The sequence below is a fragment of the Tubulanus polymorphus genome, chromosome 5 (genome assembly GCF_964204645.1).
Source record: "Tubulanus polymorphus chromosome 5, tnTubPoly1.2, whole genome shotgun sequence".
Taxonomy (NCBI): Eukaryota; Metazoa; Nemertea; class Palaeonemertea; order Tubulaniformes; family Tubulanidae; genus Tubulanus; species Tubulanus polymorphus.
Window position 1 is genome coordinate 7,880,338 of NC_134029.1, and position 17,976 is coordinate 7,898,313.

General features: G+C 38.6%; 2 protein-coding genes across 7 annotated transcripts; both read left to right on the forward strand.

Moving 5' to 3' along the window:
* The first annotated feature begins 278 nt into the window (after positions 1-278).
* On the forward strand, positions 279-1,409 carry LOC141905564 (heme-binding protein 2-like). The gene is made up of 3 exons (XM_074794473.1): positions 279-333; positions 581-752; positions 981-1,409. Exons 1-3 carry the CDS (start codon positions 279-281, stop codon positions 1,153-1,155), a joined length of 402 nt encoding a protein of 133 aa, XP_074650574.1. The 3' UTR covers positions 1,156-1,409.
* An 11,851-nt stretch (positions 1,410-13,260) lies between these two features.
* LOC141906094 (spartin-like) lies at positions 13,261-17,804 on the forward strand. 6 transcript variants are annotated; one of them, XM_074795284.1, is made up of 7 exons: positions 13,261-13,831; positions 13,927-14,648; positions 15,149-15,331; positions 15,764-15,958; positions 16,049-16,213; positions 16,307-16,397; positions 16,725-17,804. In XM_074795284.1, the coding sequence occupies exons 1-7, from the start codon at positions 13,749-13,751 to the stop codon at positions 16,954-16,956; spliced, it is 1,671 nt and encodes a 556-aa protein (XP_074651385.1). In that variant the 5' UTR covers positions 13,261-13,748; the 3' UTR covers positions 16,957-17,804. The 6 variants fall into 6 exon arrangements, with proteins under 6 accessions (XP_074651385.1, XP_074651384.1, XP_074651387.1 ...); XM_074795283.1 differs by having other exon boundaries at positions 15,149-15,343; positions 16,725-17,802; XM_074795286.1 differs by having other exon boundaries at positions 13,261-13,728; positions 15,149-15,343; positions 16,725-17,802.
* The last annotated feature ends 172 nt before the right edge of the window (positions 17,805-17,976 follow it).

Consider the following 17,976-nt stretch of genomic DNA (forward strand, 5'->3'; position numbering starts at 1 on the left):
GATGAAATCAATACTATTTACTGTCGCAGTGAGTGCGGCAATCGCGTGCTGTTATGCCAATGATCAACCGAAGTTCTGTAATGGGCTTGACTGTCCTAAATACGAGGTCGTCGAAAAAAATAAAGCAAGTACTGTCAAAAAAAAATCCAAAATACTAGAATATTTGAAAATGCATTTCATAGATTTTTTTCTGATGGCAGGATTACGAGCTACGTAAATATGCCCCGAGTAAATGGGTATCGACGAGAATAATTGGCATCGAATACAACACGAGCACCATGAGAACAATGTTCATGAAACTATTTAAGTATATCTCGGGAGAAAATGCAGCAAGTAAGTGTCTCGATAATCCGCGATTCAAAAAGGGAAGCAAAGTTTATTTTTCATTTGAGTTTTAAGCTCTCGCAGTGATGTGTTTTATTGTACTCGCTTAAAACTATTTTCCCGTCCTACCAGTCGAATCTTTACTTAGGTTTTTTAAAGGAATATGGTCAATCGATATGAAACATACTCTATTTCTATGATTAATCATTATATCCTGGCGCAATCTAAAGAATTCTGCTCCCATTCCAATCCGTAGAACAAAAGATACCGATGACGTGTCCAGTTACCACGCGATTCATTGCTGGTGCCGGCCCGGCTTGCGAGAGTAACTTCACCATGTCGTTCTATGTACCGAATACTGATGCTCCTAAACCTACGAATAAGGATGTATTCTTCACAGAGATGCCAGAAACTTTGATATACGTCAGGTAAATCGTCAGCAAATAATTAGTAGGCTCGTTCATGCGAGGCTTTGAATAGCAAATAGGCATCCATCTACGCAAATTAATGATCTACAGACCTTGAATTATAGCGTCCAGCAGAAATTGGCTTTTAATCTGCTTGGTGGTGGCAATTGATTATCGCAGCAACTTCTGTTGATTCAACAAAAATCGTCAAAGATTTTCACCATTACAATCACATATTCAAAATTTTAGGCAGTTTAGCGGTTATTACGTCAGATTCGATGCTTGGGCTCAGGAAGCGATGAAACTTGCAGAAGCGATCGGAAATGAGAAAGCTTATGACAACAGTTTCTTCTTCACTGCTGGTTACGATGCCCCATTCAAGCTATTTAACCGACATAACGAAATTTGGTTCCAGTCGAACTAAAGAAATGATTTTTGTTTGCATGTCCATCGAGGAGGTATCAAAAGGTTTTTTTGAAGAAAATTATCTTTAATTCAAAATGTTTAACCGACTTATTTGGATCTGACATGGAATAAGAATGCACATGCAAGGAGGATAGCTGTAAACAGCGTGAAAACTGGCATATGGAATTAGCATGATCATTCATAGTACCAATATTTCATGGGTATATATTTATTCAGTATTAATTTCCAAACCTCTACTTGGTATCGAGGATTTTCTAGACAAACAAATAAATAAACACTTAAAACAATATTCGACTGGATACGTCGTTTTTATTAAAGGCATTTTGGTTTCGAAGGCTTTAAGTTACTACACTTTCACCAAACTGTAGGGAATTCCAATATAAAGATTGTTTATAAAATCTATTCACTAATAAAACCCAACACTACGATTTAAAATCCATGTATCCCATATAAATCAAGACATTTTACAATTTTCGATACAATTTATTCAACAATAAGCCCATCACAACGTTTTGGTATCTGGAACTGAAAATGGAATTGTACACAACGTGTGTTCTAGCAAATTTACACGAGCAGGCGACCTATTAACAGAACTCTCAATCGTCTGTCTCTTTAGCAGCGCTTTCCTCGAAGCAACGAAAAACTTTTGCTAAGTTTATGGACGTTGCAACGGTCGGATTTCTAAAGCAACAAGCACAAAAACCCCTGAACGAAACAAAAGTGTTGCCGTATATTTTGTCACCCCTGATAATAAAAAGTGCGTTTTTTATATTATGCATTAGCATTCATGATTTTAATCGGATAAGAGGCCTGAATTGTTAAGTCCAATTTAACATTTTGCATATCCGTGGTTATTCTACGCAACCTGTTACACAGACGGTATATAGCCGGTATCTATATATCGGGCAAATATCTAACATGAGTCTTATGTCATGGGTAATTCTCTTCAATTAGAGAACATTTTGGTTGTATCGAAACACAGATAGAACACAGATAGAATTCATCTTGTTATTCCGTCGTCGAGATAAGAATATATTTTTTTGCAATGAATCAAAAATTTCGAACTGCTACATATTCAACTATTTCCGAGCGATCAGCAAAGTTTCATTTGTATACGGAATTAAAGGAAATCCAACAGTCTGTACTGTATATCTGCGAATGATATTTTGTACTATAGCGCGTTCGTCATCCGTTAATTTACTGACATCTCTGTCCGCCAAGAACGTTAGGGTATCATCTGCCAATTTACGAATTTCTTTATCCCATTCACTTATACATGGTCGACTAGGCATCAGAGCGATATGAACTAGCGTTCCAACTTCACCAATTGTATGCGAAAGGGTTTGAGTGTCCGTTTGGAATAAAACATCATGGGCATTGATGTTCTCTAAACGAGCACGGGGTTCCTCAACAGTACTTTTTGATAAAGCGCTATCGATTTCCTCACGTAAAGTGACAACTGATTTGCTTGCATCGAGCGCTATAAATGTTTTACCATTGCTGTGAGTGAGGTGAAATAGCGACCACTCCAGAACAGCAGCAGGATCATCAAAGTAGAAGCAAACATGCGAAAACACCAATAAATCGTAGAAATTATTCGGCAGAAATGATCCACTATCTTTCGAAAATGGTTGGTTGTGTATATTGTAAGTGAAGTTGAACTTACTGGCAAGTAAACTCATCCGCTTTTTGAGCTCAACCACCAGATGAGTATTCGGTTCCACGCAATCTATCTGATCAATTTTAACATCACTTCCAACCGTATACAGCGTGTCCTCCAACATATACCCATGAGCTGAACCTATTGACAGAACTCTCAATCCTCGATCTTCATTAGCAGCACTTTCTGCAAAACAGCAACGAAGTGCTTTTGATAAATTTGTGTTCGTCGAAAAAACCGAACCGTCAAAACAACTGCAAAAATTTCTAAAAGAAACGAAAGCATCGCTGAGTATTTTGTCGTCCATGTTATAACACAGGTGATATCCAGCAGTTATGAATGAATTACGTATTCGACCCGATACAAATTTTTTAGAGTCATATCTCGTTCGCGCTTTATATACGACTGGTAACCTCGCGCAATCAGTTATTCAAAACATGCAGTAAGCAATACATTGAAGTAATGTGAGCAAAATGCAATTTACAGTGATCTCATTTCCGTGGAATATCTATTGTGTGAACAAACAACGTATATGAACTTAACCTTTCTCTGGAAACCATATCTTTCCACTTGTTTTATTGGCGACCGACCCAATAACAGTCGGTCACACGAAGGTCACAACAAACAACGTATATGAACTTAACCTTTCTCTGGAAACCATATCTTACCACTTGTTTTATTGGCGACCGACCCAATAACAGTCGGTCACAACAAAGTCACATTCAGACCCACATTCTGGACAAATTCTTTGCTAAAGCATTTATTTTTGAAGGTTTTAAAGAGATTTACGAACTTCCAAAACTAGTTAAAGAACATTCCAAGTGCCATCAAGATTACTGTGTGGACGTTTGTCACTAGAATCACCAGGTTCGGGTGAACCTTTATTAGTAACGAGGAACAAGAAATCAATTTCTTAAGAAGCGTGCGTGTGTTGGTGGAAAATATGAGGGGTATCCTGAATCCCTTGGGATCCCCCTTAAACCCAGCCTTGCACGAATAATCTATTGTAATCTTCAATTTTGTGTCGAAGATTTTTGAAGACCGGCAAAAGAATTGACACTAAGACGTAACTCGATTGTATATGGCATTTATTTTGAAGGCTTTAATTAAGTTTCCACGCCTTAAAGTCTGAGAAATCAATACATGTTGCAAATCTGATTTCTAATGTTGCACTATCATTGCGGAAATACCGAGTATTTTTTCAATTACTTTCTAGCAATGACAAAGATTTCATTCGTGTGTGGAACTATTGGAAATCCGTAACTTTCAAACGCATATTTACGAATTATATTTTGTATCGTAACGCGTTCGGCATCCGTTACTTTACTGACATCTGTTTCCGCATAGAAACTCAGGGTGTCATCAGCCGATTTACGAATTTCTTTATCCCGTTCACTGATACATGGTCGACTGGGCATCAGAGCGATATGAACTAGCGTCCCAACTTCACCAATTGTATGCGAAAGCGTTTGAGTTTTCGTTTCGGTCAAAACAGCGTGAATGTCGACGTCTTCGCTACGAGTATGCGGTTTCGTGTCGGTGTTTTTCGATAAGGCGCTTTCTATTTCATCACGTATAGCGACAACTAAACCACTTGTTTCGATTACAATAAAAGCTCGACCATTTCTTTGAGTGAGTTGAAACAACGACCACTCCAGAATAGCAGCAAAATCATCAAAGTGATAGCAAACATGTGAAAACACCAATACATCGAAGAAGTTATTCGGTAGAAATGATCCGCTATCTTTCGAAAATGGTTGGTTGTGTATATTGGAAGTGAAGTTGAACTTACTGGCCAAAAAACTCATCCGCTCTTTAAGCCCAACCACCATGTGAGTATTCGGTTCCACGCAATCTATCTGATCAATTTTAACATCACTCCCAACTGTATACAATGTATCTTCTAGCAAATGCCCATGAGCAGGACCTATTGACAGAACTCTCAATCCTCGATCTTCTTTAGCAGCACTTTCTGCAAAACAGGAACGAAGCACTTTTCCTAGGTTTATGTGTTTTGAGATGGTCGAATTTTCGAAGCAACATGCACAACAGTTCCGGAAAGAATCATAAGCATCGCTGAATATTTTGTCATCCATAATAAACCGACAGTTGATCGTTTTCATACAACACGACGAGGTAGTCGAAATACAAATTTGTGAATACGCAACCTGTTACACAGAATATAACCTACATCCATATATCCATATTTTTATTAGTCTCATAGTGCCTGTTCATATCGAAAATAAATTGTAGGGTCTTATTGTCCCTAAATATATTGACCTAAATGAACCAGTCATATCAGGTTCGAATTCAGGTTTTCACTTTCTATTTATGAATTTCCAAAGGTTTGCATATTAATGATGCCGCTATAAGCAGAAAACCCGTTATGGCTGTTTTTAGACGAATTGTATTCTTTACCATAACGCATTCGGTTCATGCCACTATATTGACTCCAGTTTCCACGTAGAGAGTCAGGGCATAATCAGCCATGGTTTTCGCCCTCCACTGATATATATACATGGCCGACTAAGGCACCCAATTTCACTAGCAACTGGATGAAAGTGATTCAGTTTTCGTTATTGCTAAAACAGCTCGAATGCTGACTTCACCATAACGAGTTTCTTCTGTTTCGTGTCAGTAGTTTTCGATGCATTGCTTCTTACGTTTTTCGAATTTATTTCATCTTTAAAATTTCAGAAACGAATATGTGATCTAATAATCGAAGCAGCTATTTGATTAATCTGTTTTTCCCACTTGTTTGTGATCAAAAATTGGAAATAAAGTGTATTGATAGACCTTCCACTTGTTTTGAATGCAATAACAGCTCGGCCCATTCTGTGAGTTGATATAAAACCACCCGAAATAGCAGCATACGGAAACTAATTTAAAAATATGGGTCGCGTCGAAATAAAGAAAGAATTAATCTTGCTATCTCCGTTGTTCAGATATGAATAGATTTTCTTGCAACAAATCAAAATTTCGAACGAGCCTTTTGTGGTACAGGAAAATTATAAATCAAAAGTTCACAATAACGCCAATAAACCCCATTTATGAAATTATAGGACAGTCATTCATAACGTCACATTTGGCGTTTTTGTTGAGCTTTTTCAAATTTCACATACGAGTAAGAGATTTTTTTAACATATGTAAATGAAGTAACATTTAAAAACCACATTCGACTGGATTAGAAGATATCGTTAAAGGCTTTTATTTTCACACATAAAAAAGATAGTTAGCAACAGTAAGCTTATGTATTTGACACATTACGTAGATATTGATAAATATAACAAATACAACAATCACTCTATATACTTTTGATATAACCATCAATTACAATAATAATTTAGAGATAAAAAGGCATTATGAAATGTTGTTGAATTCGTATGCACGAAAAGTGCACCTAGACATACAGTATAATAGAACGGGAATACAAATTTGATTTTAAATGTCTGCAGTACCATGCACTACTATTACTAGTTATTTTCTAGCGATGACAAAGGTTTCTACAGTATATGGAATGACAGAAAATCCATAACTTTCAACCGTATGATCACGAATGATATTTTGTATCGTAACGCGTTCGTCTTCTGTTAGCGTACTGACATCTGTTTCCGAAAAGAACGACATGGTCTCATCGGCCAATTTACGCATTTCTGTATCCCGTTTGCTGATACACGGTCGACTAGGCGTGAGAGCCACGTGGACCATCGCGGCAACTTGACCAACTGTATGCGAAAGCGTTTGGGTTTTTGTTTGGGCTATAACAGCGTGAATAGTGACTTTTTCACAACGAGTATGCGGTTTCGTGTCGGTGTTCTTCGATAAAGCGCTTTGTATTTCATCCCGGATAGTGACATGAAAATCATCTGTTTCAAGCGCGATGAACGAGCGACCATTTTTGTTAGTGAGTTGAAATAGCGACCGCTCCAGGATGTTAACAAGATCATCAAAATAGTAGGAAACATGTGAAAACACCAGTAGATCATAGAAATCATTCGGTAGAAATGATCCACTGTCTACCGTAAATGGTTGGTTGTGTATATTGTAAGTGAAGTTGAACTTACTGGCAAGTAAACTCATCCTCTCTTTTAGCTCAATCACCATTTGAGTATTAGGTTCCACGCAATCTATCTGATCAATCTTAACATCTCCAAGTTTATACAACGCTTCTTCTATTATATGCCCATGAGCAGGACCTATTGACAGTACTCTTAATCCTCTATTTTCACCAACAGCATTTTCCGAGTAACAGCATTGAAACGCTTTTGCTAAGTTAATGGGTATCGCGAAAGTCGAATTTCCAACGATACAACCACAGAATCTTCGGAAGGAAGCATAAGCATCGCTGTATGTTTTGTCATTCATGATAAACCGTCAGAATTGACTTTTCGATAGTGCAATGAACTAACGCCCAAATGAGAAGACTGTTGTTTGACTTCCTAAACTGGCTTGCTTTTTCAGAGTTTGTTTTTCAGCCAGTGCTGGAGACCTGACTTACATAACAACAAAAATAGTCATAAGATTTACAACCTCCCAGGGTCTGTGATTTAGATCACGTGTTGCATGCGTTCGCACGGTCGAAAAAGCACGTGACTACGAGACCTCTTTATGTGACAAAATAAAAATGTGTACAGTACATCGATTGAGCTTGTATACCAGTATTTATGGTGGCTGATTCGGGACATGTAAAAATTTTTTTCGTCCTCCACGAAAACGCGCAAAAACAAATCTGACCGCGCAAAATCAAACTTTTTTCTTATACATTTTTTACATTTTTATACACGAATGAAACCTAATGACAAAATATCTTAAAGTTTCATTTGTAGACGGAAAACTGTGCATGGGAAATCCAGGAATTTCTACTGCAAAGACTATAGTGCGTTCGTCGTCGAGTTTACTGACATCTCTATCCGCCAAAAACGTTGGGGTATCATCTGCTAATTTACGAATTTCTTTTTCCAGTTCACTGATACACGGCAGAGCCAAATGGGCCATTGCTCCAACTTGGCCAACTATATACGACAGCGTTTGAGTTTCGGCTAAAACAATGCTGGCCTTTTCACGCTATAACGCTTACACTTACGTCGATTGCAATAAAATCTCGACCATTTCTGGGAGTGAGTTAAAATAACGACCATTCCAAAATAGCAGCGAAATCATGGCAAACATGTGAAAAAACAAATAAATCGTACAATTAAGTTATTCGGTAGAAATGATCCACTGTCTTTCGTAAATGGGTGGGAGGTGTATATTGTAAGTGAAGTACTGGACAGCAAACTCATCTGTCTTTTTTACTCAACCACCAAATTTGAGTATTCGGTTCCACGCAATCTATCTGATCAAGGAGGTGGAAGTTAAAAACAATTCCCTGATCTGATCAACTTTGACATCTTCTCCAATTGTACACAACGTGTCTGATAAATCATACCCGTGGACTGGGCCTATTGACATTACTCTGAAAAAAATCATCAATCTATTACACAGGATTATAACTACATATTGGGTTTAAACCTGTTTCTCAAATTGTTCACGCAACGGCAGTTTCCAAGACAGTAGTGTCCAATTTCCAAGAAAAATCTAAATAAACGGGTAAATAATGCAGTTGTGAATGAATATTTTAAACAAGGAATGAGTGTGAAATATGTTTTTATTTGTGCGCACTATCGGACACTATTATACTCAATATATTATTCACTTAAGATGATGAAGGCTCCAACTCTCCTTATCTCTGCATATCCTAGCAACGTGATAACAAAATATACAAACTATTCGCATGCAAAAGGCTTCTAATTGGAATGTATCAAAGAATCGGTAGTTCCCCATTTAGAAAACAGTTAAGAATTCATATGATATAAATTTTGCAGTTTTTGATGATTTTCAGTCACAAGGAGAGTCGATTCTGAATGCACTACTACGTAGTCAACTATCTCCGAGCGATCAGCAAAGTTTCATTTGTATACGGAATTATAGGAAATCCATAACTATCCACAGTATATTTACGAATGATATTTTGGACTATAGCGCGTTCGTCATCCGTTAGTTTACTGACATCTCTATCCACCAAGAACGTTAGGGTATCATCTGCCAATTTACGAATTTCCTCATCCCGTTCACTACTAATACATGCTCCACTTGGCACAAGAGCGATGTGAACTAATGTTCCAACTTCACCAATTGTATGAAAAAGCGTTTGAGTTTTCGTTTTTGACAAAAGATATTGGATATTGGTGTTCTCCAGATGAGCATGCAGTTCTTCTGTATTTTCTGATAAAGCGCTATCGATTTCCTCACGTAATGTGACAACTGATTTACTAGTATCGAGCGCTATAAATGTTTTACCATTGCTGTGAGTGAGGTGAAATAGCGACCACTCCAGAACAGCAGCAGGATCATCAAAGTAGAAGCAAACATGCGAAAACACCAATAAATCGTAGAAGTTATTCGGTAGAAATGATCCGCTATCTTTCGAAAATGGTTGGTTGTGTATATTGTAAGTGAAGTTGAACTTACTGGCAAGTAAACTCATCCTCTCTTTAAGCTCAACAACCATATGAGTATTCGGTTCCACGTAATCGATCTGATCAATTTTAACATCACTTCCAACCGTAAACAAAGTGTTTTCGAGAAGATGTCCCTGAGCAGAACCTACTGACAGAACTCTCAATCCTCGATCATCTTTGGCAGCACTTTCTACAAAACAGCAGCGAAATGCTTTTGATAAATTTCTGTTCGTAGAATAAACAGAACCGGCAAAACAACTGCAAAAATGTTTGTAAGAAACTAAGGCAGCGCTGAGTGTTTTGTCATCCATGATAAATCAACAGTAAGCCATCCAGTGCGATCTATTCGACCCGATGAAAAATCTCATTTATTTTGACCCAGTAACCTCGCACAATTTCGTCACAGAAAAAATATATAAGCAATGTTGTATTAATAGTATATATGCATACAATATTCTTTCATGCTGTAAATTACATATTTTGTTTAATCTCGATTAATGTTGTTATTTTGAGAATTGACATGTCTGGTTATGTAATAATTTATGTTGAGTTGTTTGGGTTGTTTGAGTTGTTTGTGGACAATTAGTGTCCGTGGTTACTCCTTGTCATAACATGTCATCACTAAAATTGTATATAAGGTTTTGATTCTGACAATTAAGAAGAATGTTGAGATGTAATAGATTTATGGTAGAGAATAGAAACGAAGAAATATGAACATTATCAACGTTTAGTTTTGTCTTCTTGGTGGTCGCTGGTTTACTCTGCAGTCCGAGAAAAATGCTGCATGAAAATTCCTCATTTTCTTGGGAGATCCAAATTGTGTGAATATAACACGAGAATATCTGAACCTTGGGCAGGTTATTCTGAAAATCATATTCTAATGTAAGCGCAGCGGGAAGTTCTCGACACGGTTTCCAAAATACAAATTAGATATATATACTTGAAGTCATTCTCAGTGCAAAAATACACATTCAGGAATTTGTCAGAACACCGAATTACTTCTGAAATACCTCTCATTAATTGTCAACATTGGAGGCACCAATACTTTCTCGTAGAATTCCAGTAAATCAGCATCATCAATAATCAGACTGATTGAACTGAGATGCGGATTTTTCTTAATCTTAGCATATTCAGCATATTTCTGGGCACCCAGCAATCATTTCCGTAAACTGCTGCTCTAACTAATGTGAGATGATTTCCACCGTGTAATAAACCTAGCCGAACATCGGTTTTGCGAATGACAGTTAGTCGGAACTTGAGTGTGGAAATAGTCGACAACGGAATTGGGCGCGGTCGCTGTAGTTCGGATATATCACCAAGATCTACTGTGAAATGCGTTAAGACCGAACTAAAGTGCGTTCGGTTATTGGTTCCGACCACTAGTCGACTAGCTACGAAAAAAATCGATGTTTGCCCTATCTGTTTATTGGCGATCCAATAACCTCAGTCAGTTAGACGAAGTTGTGCAAAAAAACACACAAAGACTAAGAACCACATTCAACCAGAAAACATCCCGTTTCGTTAAAGCATTTATTTCTACGGTTTTATAGAGATTTACCGACTTCCAAATCTGATTAATTAACATTTCAGCCATAAAGTTACATTTGTACATGTGATGAAAACCTTTGTGCACCAATTATTTTATGTAATATACGATTAAGCGTAAAACTACATCGCTTTATAGCGTACATAATTGAATAATACATAACTACATAATTTTATGATAGGAAAATACATGAAACGATGTGTAAAACACATTATATTCAACTAATAATTGAGCGACGCGAAAATCGCAAAGGTTCATATTCTTAAATCATGGAGAAGACAGCAGTTCGTTGAATTCTTCCATCATGAAAAAAAGAGACGGAACATCGATTATTTACATTCCGTATAACGGTGGAAATCATATCATATCACGTATACAATGGTAATATTACGTTAAACAGTTATTTCCTAGCGATGACGAAGGTTTCATTAATATAAGGAACTATAGGAAATCCATGACGTTCAACGGTATATCTACGGACAGTATCTTGTATGCTAGCGCGTTGGTCGTCCGTTAGTTTACTGACATCCGTTTCTGCATAGAACGCCAGGGTATCATCAGCCAATTTACGAATTTCTTTATCCCGTTCACTGATACATGGACGACTGGGCATCAGAGCGATATGAACTAGCGTCCCAACTTCACCAACTGTGTGCGAAAGCATTTGAGTTTTCGTTTTGGCTAAAATATCGCGAATACTGATGTTTTCGATGCAAGTATGCGGTTTTCTTACGGTAGTTTTCGATAAAGTGCGCTTTACTTCATTAGAAATTTTGGGTACGGAATTACTCGAGTCGACTGCAATAAACGATCGACCATTGCTGTTAGTGAGTTGAAAAAGCGACCTCTCCAGAACAGCAGCGGGATCATCCAAATAGTAGCAAACATGCGAAAACACTAATACATCGTAGAAGTGATTCGGTAGAAATGAGCCACTGTCTTTCGTAAACGATCGGTTATGTATCGAATGAGTGAAGTTGAACCTTTTGGCCAGTAAACTCATCCGCTTTTTGAGCTCAACCACCATATGAGTATTCGGTTCCACGCAATCAATCTGATCAATTTTAACATCACTTCCAATCGTATACAGTGTGTTTTCCAGCATATACCCATGGGCTGGACCTATTGACAGTACTTTCAATCCTCGATCTTCTTTTGCAGAATTTTCAGCGAAACAGCAACGAAATGCTTTAGCCAAGTTTATGTATGTTGAATAGTCTGAATAGTCAAAACAACAACTGCAGAAATTCCGGAAAGAACCGAAAGCGTCGCTGTATATTTTGTCATCATCCATCTAACTGTATTCTAACCGCGGAACTGTTATAACCTTACGGAACCTCTACTCAGGGAGGTGGGAGTGTTTAACTGAACTATTATATCATGCTATTTGCAACACAGGAAATGACCCCCTTGAAGTGCCTTATTTGCAATTCGCCGGTAGAAATAGTAGCTGATTTTGTAGTACATGGCGCATATAAGCTGCAATGTAGTTGAAAAATATATGTTGAACAAATTGATACATCTGTTAATCGATGAAAGCAAGGATCTTACCTGCGTGTATTTGCATAAGAGTTTATTTTTGAAGAGTACTAGTTCGACATGCAGTATAGGCAAGACATGTAATTCATCTCCAATCTATTGTGGATTACAAAATAGGCAGATTCTGTGAGCTATATTTCATATACTGTGACATTGACGTTCCCACGCTGCCAAGTGGCGGGCAGCTAATTTTGTCAAAGCCGTATGCGATTGCGCAAGTCGGCGAATTTTATCCGGGAGTTACATTTGAATGCTGCTTTGCACTTGAAGCGGTTTGGATACTGATTATGATCCACAGACGTCGAAAATTAGGAAAAAATCGGATATGAAAATATCTATATCAAAAATTTTTGGCTTTGTGTAAATATCCGATTGTGAAACTAAACCACGACACGTAGGCTAGACTGCTTTAAAGAATAAGCATTTCTTCTTCCCGTGTCGTCCAACTTCCAGTTTTCGGGCGTAAATATTTCGAAGGCGATTATTACGAATTTTTTAAGGTACGGAAACATTTTCATTTGTGATTATATTTTGATGGAAATATGATTTCTTAAAAAATGATTTCATCTTTTAAGAACGGTTTTATGGCCCCCTATCAAGAACGGCGCGCGGGCCAGAGCTTTTTGTTTTTTGTGTTTTAAATCAAATAGCCACAATTTTCTCTCCGTGTAATATCTTCATTGTGTTCAATTTTAAACTGATTTCATTTAATTTGACCATGGACTCTAAAACAAATCGTTTTCTAATCGGATTTGACCGTAGTGTTCGAACTGTGAAATCGTTGGACGGTCGGTGAGGTGGAAATGGTCCGGGCCTGAGTCCGTTTCTTAAGAGGAAGCCACGTTACGGTAGCGGATTATTCATTATTTATTGTGACAGCAGTCAATACGTCAAAGTTTAATTTTGAAATCCTATATCTTATTAATCAATCAATCTTAATCTTCGGGTGCGAATCATTTGAAGAATCGTCCCCTTTTCGGATGTAGATTATAGGCCTACTCTTGTTGCTGTTAAGTGTGAATAACTTTTCCATCTCTATTTCAATTTCATTATTTTAGATGAGGAAGTAAATGGTTATAACCACTTCCTTTACTTTAGTAGTCACCTTTCTTTTTTGGACTTTTCTTGACTTGGGCTTGGCTAGTGTATAGAGTATTGTAAGTGAAACTAACTAGGGTTAGGGTTAGTAGTGGAAAGACGCTGCGCTAGCAATAATATGCTGGCCCGGGCTCGAATACTGCTCTATCGATCGGCTCTATTTTCACTTTTGCCTATGTCATCGATTGGCCTGACTCTTCTTCTTAATTAGTTACCTATTCGTTGATGGTAAGCTTTCATAATCTGATATGCTTAGGCCTATACCAACCAATCCTGAAGCTAAACTACAGTCAGACAGGCAAGGGCCTCGGATAGAAAGCTTTGTGTACCCGTATATGGATCCATATCACGAATGACCAGCCCCATAATTTTCATATAAAAGAAATACTGAAATTGAGCAACTCCAATTGTCGTTTCTCTTTTCAGATTTCGTTATTCACAAATGGCTGATGAACGTGCAGCGGTGGACGACATGTCGTTGATAATCTATCGTTCGATTCAACGTCTTTCGGAGGAGGCATTCCTCTACATCGACCAGGCGTTAAATTGCGACCACCAGGGCCAAAGCGAACAAGCCGTCGTACTCTACGGCAAAGCGCTCGACACGATCGACAAAGCCTCGAACGTCAACTGCAACGCTCCCGAGAACAACGGCGCGAAGCGAACGAAATCGCTCGCGTTACAAGAAAAACTACGCATCACGCAAACTCAAATACGAACGCGAGTCGACGATTTGGGGAGTAACGTCGCGGTCGCCCGCGCGCTAGCCGACCCTCCGCCGAGTTATGAAGAATCGGTTTCGCCGACGGAATCGAAATCGAGTATCGATCGACAATTTCAGGACCTCGGCGACGAACTGATGACCGATGGATGCGATTCCGACGATAACGAAGCCGTAGAAATATTCTGCTTGATCGAAGGGGTGCAGATTTACTACATCACGCCCGAAGGCTATGTAAGCGCTCCGTCGTATCCGTCGTCTTTGCGAATCTTCCAATTTTCGAAGGATGCAACGTCGACTAGCAATCGGCCGCCTGCTTTTCTACAAGTCGGCGACTGGACGTATCCATTTTTAGCGGGCACTTCGCCATCATTGCTAACAAATATCGGTGCTTATGTGTTTCCGGATCCATTGGCAGAAGTTGAAGGTAATTGAGTTAGGAAGATGGAAATGTTTTGAAATTTCTAAATTCTTCCCGTGATTCCTTAAACTCCTTAACTGAAAATGTTTTCAAAGGTTCTTGAAATGCCTTTAATTTGAGCAAAATGCCTGAAACTCTTTTAAAACTAAATTTTAATTTTGAAAAATAGGCTATTAGAAAAAATGTCTGTAGTTGTCCAGAAAACGCCCAAATCGGTCAGTTGGGACCCAGATTTATTTTTTACCCGATCAGGCAGTTACCAAATTAGAAACTGAGCAGTTAGTGTAAAAGATAAAAATTTGCTTACAAAACCGCTGAATTACTGGTTTACCAAGATAAACAGAACCAATTTGGGAGGAGTCTACAGTCATCAGGATATGAAAGTGATGCAGACACTTCTCGAAATTTGAAATTTTCACCTTGAAAACTCCTTATATCCAGGAATGACCCGACCAGTCTGTACCTGTGTTTACAGTTTCATTCAATTTCTTTCCCTTCCAATCCAGGATCGGCAGTCGGGGTCATACTGCCCGAATCGGTGACAGCCGAACAGCGATTGAAATTCGAGCAGATGCTGGACTTTCTAACGTGTATGCGCACACAGCAACAAGTAGCGGAAGAACCGAGGTTCGATGATGAACAATACGAAGTGGTCGGTCGCAGACGCACTAGTGAAACTATATCTAGAGGTATTATAACTGGTATGTGTCGTCAGTTATTTCATTTATTTTGCTTATTTATGAATTTTCGTCTATGTAATGTTTTAATTCGTCTCCGATCAAAGCGATGCAGCGGACATAAACAGTTCGTGACAGATACCGAATTTGACAAGATTTCATTTCTCCGCTGAGGAAGCAGTACCGGTATCTCGTCTATATTTGAATCGTGCTGTATAGTAGACTGCTTGCCTAGAATCTGGTGGGACCAATTAATTCTCTCAGAGGTACCAGAACCCGAATTCAGGGGCAGTCAGATTAGGGATTAGCCTTTTCGAATTACTAGTACCGGGTATACTGTCCGGGGCACGTAATACTCTGAGGCAGTCGACTCCAAGTAAACAGAATCTACTGTATGGAGCTTGTATGCAAAATTTCAATCGTAAATGAATTTGTGCTTTACAGCGGCGGAGTGGATTTCCTGGGGAATCAAAAAAGGAGCAGAAAAAAGTGGCGAACTGATGCAGAAAGGATCCGAGAAGTTAAAGGAGCGACTCGAACCAGAAGGAACTGCTCGATCCGTTGACCCCCGCGTCAAACAGGGTTTGGAGGTCGCTAGAAAAGCAAGCGGAGTAGCGGTTAAAGTCAGCTCTTGTGTCGGTAGGTTCTTCATTGGGTAGCAAAGATGACCTGTTACAACGAAATGAGGCCCAGCAGGTTGATACCATATAATGTTTTTGTGATTTACAGTCAATAAACTGGGTCAAGCTACGATGGCAGTTGGACGTCACGTAGCTCCTCATCTACGAAGAGGAGGCGAAAAAATTCTACCAAGATCTTGGACGAGCACCGACTCCCCGGATGGTCAGAGTAAAATGGACGCTGTATTTGAAGTTGCGGGAAGTGGACTGCTAGGTGCGCTGGTTTTGCGAGAAAGATTCACTCAAATGACCCCTTTCCCTAGAATCTGTGTTTTTTCACGCGTTCTTTTATTGAAATATTCTCTAGGTTTCGCTACCATCTATTCATCGCTGGAACATGCTGCGAAAGCACTAGCTCGGAACATAAGAGATGAAACTGTTGTTATAGTGGATCACAAGTATGTATTCTAAAACTTGTTCGCATTCTCTTGGTTCAAAACTGGTATATCAGTCCTTGAATCGCAGTCAAAAAAAGTCCTTGAAAATCATTAGATGAGATTGATCATGACACTAAGAATGCTGTTCCTTGAGTAAGCCAAATAATCCAGTTGCGACTCATGAAATTAATCCAGTTAATGAGAAATCTGAATTAAACAAATTTTGCATACTACATTTTATCTATAGATGGACCAGATCATATCCAAATTAGATCAGAATATGGATTCAACTGATCCAGATTGAGTGAGGACTATTCTAAAATCCATATGTTTTTTTTGTTTTTGTAGATATGGCAAAGAAGCAGCGGGTGTAACGCATACCTCACTATCAACTGCTGGGAATGCATTAATGACGGCTCATAACGTCAGCGCCCTCGGAGCGAAGGCTATCGCGAAACGCGTAGCTAAAGACGCCGGTGCGGCCGTCGTCGAAGACGTCAACAACGAGCAAACCAAAAAGAAAAAGAAATCGATGTGCGATTCCGAAAACGGGACATCAGAGAAACGAATAGATAGTTAGAGGTTTTTGCTATCGTTAAAGCTAAAGATGGCCACGCATACTTATTATCTTTGAGGGCGGCATCCTGGTTTAATGTTGGGTCGATTTCATGAGGTAATGGTCTGGTAAGGGTGGTAAAAACTATCAAAAGCCAGCAGAATATGAATGCCACTTTTGGTGGTTAACCACGATCCTCCTTAAAACACCATCCTTGCCTCGTGAGGATGCTGACTGCGTGTCATGAGGTTATTCCTTCCTGCATGAGGCGGTGATCAAAAAGTGAGAATCTTCACCATTCGAAATGTTGCGAACGGTTATATAATCGGGAGAACGTCTATGTCTGAGTCCACCAGGCTGCGGACGAATAGTCGAATCTGTTTAAACCCAGATTTTGATCTTATCTGGCTCTAATTTCTAAGTGCATCTATAAATGGATGTATATAAAACATCGCGTTTCATCCAGATTTCTTGTTAACTGGACGAATTTCATCACTCCATAATGATCCGAACGAAGCAGATTATACTATAATCTCGCAGGTTGTAATTGTCTCATTATATGTACAGAAACTGTAGCTCGGGCTTCCCTTAGCATACATGTAAGATATGATAATGTTTTTTAGAAAGAAGCAGAGAGGTAACTAACTGTGATAGTTGTCTTGATTTGTTTGTACTGTTTATTCTGTAACTGTTCACGAATGGTGAAAGTGTTGAAAACGTGAATATATTGATGCATTATTCTCTAAAGACTGCTACAAGTTCTAGTCATTACCATAATTTGTATAAAAAATACATGTATTTTTGTTTATATGCATTGTAGGCAGTATATGTGCGGGCTTACTCTAAAAAACTGTAATTGAAATAAATATCATTAACTTTCATACATTTGAGATTTGGTTTCATTTTCTTCTTACTAGAAACGTGATGAATTGTTCATATCATCAAATTTTACCAAATGAATGAAGATAACCGGTATTTCATTTCTTACCTTGTCGGATATACCGGGTATTTACAATCTCTTCACCCATCTCTTTTGTTGCATGC